The sequence below is a fragment of the Lipotes vexillifer genome, unplaced genomic scaffold (assembly GCF_000442215.2).
Source record: "Lipotes vexillifer unplaced genomic scaffold, Lipotes_vexillifer_v1.1 scaffold916, whole genome shotgun sequence".
In the NCBI taxonomy this organism is placed as follows: domain Eukaryota; kingdom Metazoa; phylum Chordata; class Mammalia; order Artiodactyla; family Lipotidae; genus Lipotes; species Lipotes vexillifer.
Genome location: NW_006798383.1, coordinates 3,882,627 through 3,891,995, shown reverse-complemented (window position 1 = coordinate 3,891,995; position 9,369 = coordinate 3,882,627). Strand labels below are relative to the sequence as shown.

General features: G+C 52.6%; 1 protein-coding gene across 1 annotated transcript in view; it reads left to right on the top strand.

The window, feature by feature from the left end:
• SH3PXD2A (SH3 and PX domains 2A) overlaps window positions 1-9,369 on the top strand; it is a 237,414-nt gene that overhangs the window by 123,172 nt on the left and 104,873 nt on the right. Inside the window, exon 5 of the mRNA XM_007470435.1 lies at window positions 6,431-6,522. Coding sequence (XP_007470497.1) covers window positions 6,431-6,522 — 92 coding nt within the window. The remainder of the gene's footprint in view (window positions 1-6,430; window positions 6,523-9,369) is intronic.

The following is a 9,369-nucleotide window of genomic DNA, read 5'->3' as shown; positions in this document are numbered from 1 at the left end:
AAGAGTGTTTCAGAATAATCAGCGCACCCTCCGCCATGTAACAACGTTTATACAAGTCTCCATTTCCTGGTGGGTGCAGCTAGAATTTTTTTGTTACCCAAAAAGCCGAGCTCGCTTCTATTATTCTGCTGTCCATGAGAGACTTGCTTTCAGAATCAAAGGCTCTCTTTGTAGGTGGGATGAGGGGTTGGCTGGAGTTAGACTGGGGGAGGGACTCCAAGCCTAACAAGGATGTCAGCCCTGAAGGGGTAAGGATCTCCCCTCCCCACCCTCTGCATCTCTCAGACTCATTAATTTTTAGCCCCACTTCCCATATTTGAAAACTTTGGCTATTACCTCTTGGAGGTTCTCAGCCCCAGCCGTTCTCCCTCCCACCGTGGGAGTTTTCCACCATAGCCCATCATTGTCTCTCACCTTAATAAAGAAAAAGGTTCCTGTTGCAAGAAAAACAGACTCCTTTAAGAAGCACCGGGGGGCTTCCCTGGTGGCGCAGTGGTTGAGAGTCCGCCTGCCGACGCAGGGGACGCGGGTTCGTGCCCCGGTCCGGGAGGATCCCACGTGCCGTGGAGTGGCTGGGCCCGTGAGCCATGGCTGCTGAGCCTGCACGTCCAGAGCCTGTGCTCCGCAACGGGAGAGGCCACAACAGTGAGAGGCCCGCGTACCACAAAAAAGATAAAAAAAAAAAAGAAGCACCAGGGCTCCCTGGCATGCTCAGTCCTAGATACGGGGAGAGTAACTTTGTTCTTGTGCCCCTTATTCTAAGGCAGGCCTGGGCCAGATGTGTTGCTCATGGGGGAGACTGAGGCAGAGAGCCAAGACTGATGCGTTCAGGCCTCCTGAGTGGTCTGGTGCTCAGAAGAAACCCAGGTGGCAGAATCTCTCCATCTCCTCTGGTCCAGACAGACCCAGGAAGAAAGCATTTCCAGCCTGAGATAAAGCTGATTGTGTCCATTTTCTACTTAAAGGCCTTCAGAGGAGCCTCATGGGCTCCACAGGAACCTCTGACCGGCTGAGCCGGGCCGTCTGTGGGGTTGTTCCATGGGCTGCTTCAGCCTCAGCTCCCGCCCTGCAGCCCAGTCTGCAGAAGTGCAGCCACCCCCAGCTAGCCAGACTCCCTTAGACTTCCACCCCTTGGCCTGTGCTAATCCCTTTCCTGGGGATGCATTTGGCTCCCACGATGCCCCTCCCAGAAGCCTTCCACCTCCCTGGAGGAAGCTGGCCACCCCTGCTGTCCAGAATACTCCGTGCACGCCTCCATGCTGCACACTTTCCCTCCATAGGAGGGTAATTTCTGTGTGTCCATCTCTCCAGACCAAGAGCTCCCTGAAGGCCCCATCTGTTATCTTTGTGTCTTCACTAACAAGCAGGAAGCCTGGTCCCACGCGGGAGGCCAGGCAGTATCTGACGATCGCACACAAGCAGAAGAAACCTCCAAGGAGGGTGACATGTCCCCAAGGCCCCAATTACTAGGCTCCCTTGTGAAATGCCTTAAATTGCAATTGCGAATTGAGCACTATTTCCATTACAAAAGAATTCGCTTCTTAGATCCTTCAAAAAGAGAACTCATGTGTTTGACATACTCTGATTTATAAAAGTTTGGTGAGCCCCCAGCTTCCTAGATGCTGATCTAAGAGGAATAGTCCGGAGCAGGTTAGAAGCAGCCCTGGGGGTGAGAGTGGAGGCCAAATGGATAGGACTTCAGCCCACTCAGCCCATTCACCCCCCACCACATACCCCTACCCCACCCAGAGTCGCTGGGCTTTTACTCTAAGATTCCCATTGCTTAGAAACCAAAATGATGCTGCTAAAAATAGGACAATGTTTGATCCTGTGGAAAGAGTAGGACACCCCCAGTTGCTTTGACAAATGCAGAACTTTGCTTTTTGTCCTGGGATAGACATAACCCAGCATAGTGGGCTTCGTGGAGGGAGATCATTTCGAAGCAGAGGGTCTGAGCACAGCCTGCCTGGGGCCCCCTCCCATGCCACTGCTGTACTTGCAAAGACCAGGCTGGTGATAGATTGGACGCTGAATTCACTGATAGTGGTGCTGTTTGCAGTCCTGGAGCCATTGACTGTTAGAGCTGGAAGAAACTTCAGAATGTCTCTGGCCTGGGTTTGCCTAGCTGTGTTCCATGGGCTGTCAATAAGAATTGTTTGGAAAACCAGCTCCACAGTCAGAGACTTGTGGGTAATGCTGGAGGAAGTACAGAGTTGCAGATCAGAGAGAGCATAGGCTCTGGACTCAGACACCTCGTTCAAAATCTCGCCACTTATTAGCTGTATGGCCTTGAGAAATGATTTAACCTCTCTGTGCTTTCGTTTCTTCTTCTGTTAAACTGGAATCATAGTCATACTCATCTCTTAGAGTTAATGTGATGATTAAATGAGTCAAATTCCCAGGATGTCGTTATTATTAACAAGTACTGGCCTGAACACATCTCTGTAGGTTTCTTGCCTGCAGGACTTCTCAGAGCCTTTGCTGTGCTAATGAACATGATGCCCACCAAGACCAAGATGGGGATCTTCAAGGCACCATTTCACATGTGCCCACAGAACTGATTTTATCTCATCAAACAGGTGTTCTATGAGATACGGTTTGAGATTCTGAAGCTAGTCTATTTTATCTTAGAAGAAACAACAACCAGAGAGGTGAAGTGGCTGCCCAAGGTCATGGAGCAAGTATATAAGGGCAGAATTGGACCTACTGTAGAACTGAAGTCTCCTGACTGCCATTCTTCCTAGTATACCTCACTGCTTTCACCCAAAGGATAATGATAATGAAGACAATAGTGTAACTAAATTTTACTGTTTACTCAGTGCCAGGCACTGTGCTAGGCTCCTCATATTCATGATCTCATTGAATCTCCTAAAAGATAGGCGCCATATGAGATCTATCGTACTGAGCTCAGAGAGGGCAAGCAAGGCATTCAGCATCACACAGCCTGTTAACAGTAGACCTAGGACTCAAACTCCCATCTGCCTAGCCCTGACTTAACCACCCCATGGCATACATCCTGAATGTCCAATGGCAGAGTTTTAGGCCTGAGCCGGCGGTGGTGGCCCTGAAGATGCCCATGTATTGGTCACTACCTGCTCCTCCAAGAATAGCTAGGTTTGGGGGTTCCCCGGCTCTGGCTGCCATTGCCAGCCCAGGCCGTGGGGACTGACTGCTCAGCACCCAGCTCTCCTGCCAAATGATTTTGGCCAGAGCTGGATTTGGCGGCAGCTCTGATGGAAGCTGCTCTGAGCCAAGAGCCTCTTGTCAGCCTGAAATCAGGACGAGCCCTCAACGCGGCTCCCCTCGGGGCTCCCTGTTAAATAAAGATGCCGCAGCGCTTTGCCCAAAAGGCCTCTTTGTCTGAGGCCCTTCCAGCCCACGCGTCCTCTGCCCCCGGAATGCCGGTCTCTGTCGGCATGAGGAGCCCCTGTGTTCACCGCTGTTGCGGGGGGGCGGGGGGGGGCTGGAGCTGGCCAGCAGCTCTGCGCCTAAGTGGGAGGGCGCCTGCCCCGCTCCCCCACTCCCCGACCCCCGCCTCCTGCTGGTCAGGGAGGTCACCCTGGCAGCGACTCTGCACACAGCTTGGGCCCCTGGTAACACTTCCCTCCTGCCTCCTGCCCATCCTGGCCCATTAGTGCTCCCTCCTGCCACCCTCCTGCTTCCTGCCAGCAGCCCTTGCTGTCTGCACATGCCTGAGCTCCACTTCTCTGTCTCTCTCTGTATGTCTCTCCCTCTCCCTCTCAGTCTCCCTGTCCCTGTCCATCTCTCTGTATATCTGTCTGTTTCTCTCTTTGTCTCTATCTCTCTCTGCTTCTATCTCTCTGTCTCTGTCTCTCTCACTCCATCTGTCTCTCTCTTTCCATCTCTCTCTTTGTCTCTGCCTCTCTCTCCCTCCATCTGTGTCTCTGTCTCTCTCTGTCTTTCTCTCCCTCCCTCCATCTCTTTGTCTCTGTCTCTCGCTTTCTCTCTTCTTCCTCACTTTTTCTTTCCTTCTGCCCTTCTCTCCTGGGGGAGAAAACAGCACATACCATGTGCGTTAAATGAAAACTTGAACACTCTGGGGGTAAGTTCCACCCAGCCTACGTCGAGCACAGGGCTTCATTCTGCCACTTTAGTTGTGGCTTCACCCCTCAGGAGCCTCAGCGTCCCCACCATAAATGGGAGCAATGATGGGTACCTCCAGGACAAAATTGGATGGCACATCATCAGATGTGCACTTGTGAGGGCAGGGGCTGTGTCTGGCTCATGCCTGTACCACCAGGGCACACACTGAAAGCTCCATGCTTGTTGGATGGTTGGAGAGTCCGGGAGCCGAAGATAGTGCCTGACACGTGGTATTTGCTCATTGAATGTTAATTTCCTTTCTTTTTTTATCTCTCTCCTGGTCATGGGGATGGGATCTGTTGGAGACCCTTGGAAAGCCACAGGCTCTGGAAGGAACAGCAGGGAGTTACACAGTGTGTCTTTATCTGCTAAGGTCAGGTCTTGTCCCATCTTGCCCAGATGTGGGTTTGGCTTCGGGAAGGGCCGTCGTGCTCAACGCCACACTTAAATTGTTACCTGAGCAACTCAGAGAAGTAAGTGATCACTGCCCCCTCCTTCAACACGGTACTTCTGTCAATGCAACCCAAGACCACATGTGCTTTTTTTGCCCCATTATCATGTCCCACTACTACTGGACAGTGGTTCTGCACACCAAACTCTTATTCATTCATTCATTTTTAACAAATACTTACTGAGTGCCAGGCACTCTTCTAGGATCTGGGGGCACAGCAGTCAATAGAACAGACTAAAGTCTCTGCCCGCATGGAGCTTACCTTCTAGCAGGGTCTCTCCCACCTGTGTGCAGGCCACGTGGCCTCCCTGACCCCTCTGTCTCCTCAGTAACACGGGAATGAGATCTGCCCTCACAAGGACCATCGTGAGGCTCCCGGTGGCCGCACTCATGGAGGCCCAGCACGGTTGGCACAGGGGAGCTGCCAGGCCGGGTCACTGCACCTGAAGCAGCCCTGGTGCAGGGGGCCTGGAGAGGCACAGGCTCGAGATGGGCTCCTGTCTGACCACCGCCCCAGAGCCTCCTTATTAGCAGTTCCTCCTCACACTTCCGCAGCCCAGGGTTTGCCTCTTCCTTCTCCTGGCTCTAGCCCAGCGTTCCCTTGGCCCCGTTCCCCAGCCCTGCTTTGACGGTGACCTCCCCTGTCTGTCTGTACTAAAGGATCAACCCTCTCCCCACCGCTCCACGCTGCTCTGAGCCGAGACAGCGGTCCAGGTGCCCAGGCTGCAAGGTGTGGAGCCGGTGCTGGTGCACAGCAGGAAACTGATCACCTCTGACCCGCATCCCTCCCTTTCCAGCGGCGCAATCTCACCCCTCCTGGATGCAAGCTCACAGCTGGCCCTCACCCCTGACTACACAGTTATCCCCCTCAGGACGCTCACCTCCTCCCGCCTGTCTGAATCCTGCACACCCCTCTGGCCGAGCTCCTGCCCACTCTTCGAAGAAGCCTTTCCACACCCTTCAGCTTATTCTGCTCCTCCAGGCTCAGCTCAGCTTGGCCTAAGCAAGGCCCTGCTAGACCAGGCCACACCAACCTCATTCAGCTCCTAGAACCACCATGCTTGGTCTGGCCCCCACCCTCACCTTGACCGGTTAATTCTTACCCACCCTCAGGACTCAGCTTCAAAGAGACTTTCCTAAAACCACCTCCTTTCCCAATCTTCCCAGGTCCTATCAGACTCTGCCATAGCACCCTGCTGTCCTTGATAGAATTACCAGCTTGTCATTAAATAACCGTGCAGTGAGTATTTAGGGACTGTGGATATCTGGTGCAGCTGGAGTGTGGCTAGTGGGAGATGAGGCCAGGAGGAAAAGACCTTGGATTGTCAGGCTAGGGATCTTGGACTTATTCTGTGGGCAAGAGAGAATTCTTTCAGGGTTCATGCAGAATAATTCGTCCTTGAGGGCCCTGAGACCTAGGGTTTAATGGCCTCCCCCTTTTTTTCACTTGTTTGGCTAGTTGTTTAGTTGGTTAACTGGCTAGTTAGATAGTTGGTTGGTTGAATTGTTGGCTGGATGGTTGAAAAGTTGATTGGTTGACCGATAAGTTATTTTATCAGTTGACTGGTTGGTTAGTTCATTAATTGGGTGGTTGGTTAGTTGATGGGAGGGATGGGTGGATGGACAGATGGAGAGTTGTTTCATTAGTTAACTGATCAGTTAATTCCTTGATTAGTTGTCTAATTAATTCCTTGATTAATTCCTTGATTAGTTAATTCCTTGATTAGTTGTCAGTTGGGTAGCTGATTGATTGTGTCTTCCTCGGGGCAGTCCTCGCGCCTCCCCCATCACTGTTGGCCCAAGCTGGCCCTGCTTTTGGTTTTCCTGTTCCCAGTTTCATCAGGCCTAATGCCCTTTCTTCCTGTCTTTCCACAGGCACTTGTCCGGCTGCCACCCCATATTTCACAGTGTGATGAAGTCTTTCGGTTCTTTGAGGCCCGACCAGAGGATGTCAACCCCCCGAAAGAGTAAGTGGTAGCTCAAGTCTCTCCCATGTGCTTGGGGGGAGAGCTGGCAAGGCCAACAAAGCTAAGCAAAGATGGACCAAAGGAAGGCGGACCATCTTCCCCAGACTCCTGTTGCCAAGGCTTGTTCCTCATTTCTCTTGACCGCAGAGCTGGCAAGGGAGGGTATCTTTGCATCTGAGGAGCAGGTTTTCCTGCAGACTCTTTATAGTTCACAGGTTATTGTCAGGAGCAGATGAGATAACAGAAAATATAATGGTCATGCAGTTCAGATGCCCAGGGTTAGCGGTCATTGCTCTTAATCGTTGACGCTACCAAGCTCCCAGCTGAAACGCAGAACCAGGAGGGCACGTGCTGCCCAGGTGATCCTCACCTGCTGAATAACCCAGTGGTCCTGGGCTGCTGCAACAGATCTTATAATCATCATCAAAAACAACTATGAGTGTGCACAGAGCGTTTACTAAATGGCTTTTACCTGTAGCATTTTACCGGGCTGGCCAAAAAAGTTCGTTCGGGTTTTCCCATAACATCTTACAGAAAAACCCGAATGAACTTTTTGGCCAACCCTGTCCAATAGACTAATGTAGCCCGGTTTACAGAGGAGGAAACTGAGGGGCATGAAGTTAGGTGAATTTTCCCAAAGTCATGCAGCTGGTTGGGTATGTGACAGGCATGTGACTTGAATGAACCCAAATCTTGAACCCATGAGACTTGAACCCAGGGCTGGCTGACTTTCCATGTTGGGGAGAAATGGGGCGCCAAGCATGTCTTTTTTCCTCTCTGGAAGCAGGGTACTCTGGGCCTGGTGGTCAAGACGACCTACCCGGTCTTGCTGGTCTCCCACACACATGCCCAAACTCCATCCTCATGGCTACCTTCTCTTGCTCAGAACACTACCCTCACCCACACTCCCCAGGGTAGCTTCTCAATGGAGAGAAAAATCCAGGGGCTGATGAGCAGAAGAAGGCAGCCAGGCAAGAGGGTCGAGTCGGGGAGAGGGTTGGGGGAGAGGACTGAAGGGGATGCACATTGATTACCTCACTCCATACATCTGTTCCCCTGAAATCTTAAAGTGCCAGAGTGGAGAAGAGAGAGGCAGATGGGATGGGTACTACAGAAGGAAGGGCAAGAATAGTACAGAGGAATTGTCTGGGGCAGGTGGCGAGAGGCAGGAGGCCATCTGGTGATGGGGAGGAGAAAGCCTACAGACAAGGGTGTGTTGCACAGCTCCAGGGGCGCCGTTGTGAATGGTGCACTCTCTGTGAACGGCGCCCATAGAGGTAGTAGAGTGCACAATCTGCACACCCATACATGGCGGTCCTGCCTAAAGGAGCCCTTCTCTTTTCACCCATGCTGTAAGACTAAGAGCCTAAAGTGGCCTAGGCCCTCTGGGGGAGGAAAGCATTACTCAGCTCAGAGGCTCACCTGGCCCAACAAAAGCCCTCTCCTTTACTGGCTACCAAAGGATTAAGAAATAAGCAAATGCTGTGAACCATCAGAAACTCATCACAGTGTGGTTCACAGTGCGGAGCAATTGAAAGCCACAGGGAGTGGGAGGTGTGGTGTTGAGCTCACACCCCAACTCTGCTGCTTACTGGGCACACGACTGGCTACACTCAGGTACCTTCCCCTTCTCTTTCTCATCTGTAAAAAAGGGAAGAGTGATTAATCCGTGATCTTGCCACCTCCAAGGATTGTCTTGGCAACTTAGATGACACGTGGGCTGGGCAAGAGCTTTGTAAACAACAAAATGAGATACAAATGTGTGTTCTCACCAGCGGGAAAAACATCGCTCTCTCTGTACCTACTATGCGTGAGGCTTGTGAGAGAGGTTTGCACCGGGAGTTACATGTTCTTGTCCCCATGTTACAGATGAGGAAACAGGTTCACAGCTGGAGCCAGGACTTGAACCCAGATTTTTCTGGTTCCAGAGGCCGGTGCTCTTTCCACATCTCCTGCCCACCCTCCCTGGTTTGGGGAGGAATCAGGGGACCAGGACTGTGGTCCTGACACCTCTCAGTGCATCCTCTCTGTCCCCCCTCCTCTGTGTTCCCGCCCCAGCCTTCCTCACTCTCCCAAGGCAGAGGAAGGCTCTTGAGACCGGCAGCAGTGTACTGGGTCCACCTGGCCCTGCCACTCCCCAGCTGTGATGGCCTCTCAGAGCCTCTTGTTCTCCTTCCTTCCACGGGGAGAGAGGAGATGCCCCTCCCCAGGCGGGTTGTCGTTGGAGTCACACGTGATCGTGTGCCCAGAGGAGGGGAGAATTGCTGCTAGTGGGTGAAGTAGCAGGTGCATCACCACAAAATCAACTGACCCTGCCTTTGGTTCGTGCCTCTAAACCCACTGTCTGCCAGGCAGCTAAATAAGTTGGTCCTATTTCACCTGTTGACCTGAGCACCAGTAGCCATAGGTTAGCCTCTTGCCCATCCCTGGAAGGCTCTCGAGGAAGGTGGAAACCAGGCTCAGGGAGACAGTTGTGTGTTGGTGAGGCAGCAGGCATGGCTTTGCGGGGCAGGCTCTGGGGTCCAGGCCCACCACTCAAGGCTCTGTGATCTCTGATCATTTGACCAGGCTCTCTGCCTTTCTGTGTCCCTATGCCTGAAAAGAGAGAATGCAGGACTCCTGGAGCGGTCCAGAGGGCTTACGGAGACGACATGTGCACTGAGATAACCCGGCTGGTGCTACTGGCCCATTGGAAGCGCACAGCAGTTTTGTTCGTGGGAGGTTGTGGAACAGAATGGAATGTGGCCCTGTGCGTGCTCCAACCCTACAGATCACAGCCTGGCTTTTGCAGGGAGGGAGTCATAAAGCATTTAGCCTCTGAGTCACCATGGCTGCGGGGCGGGGGGC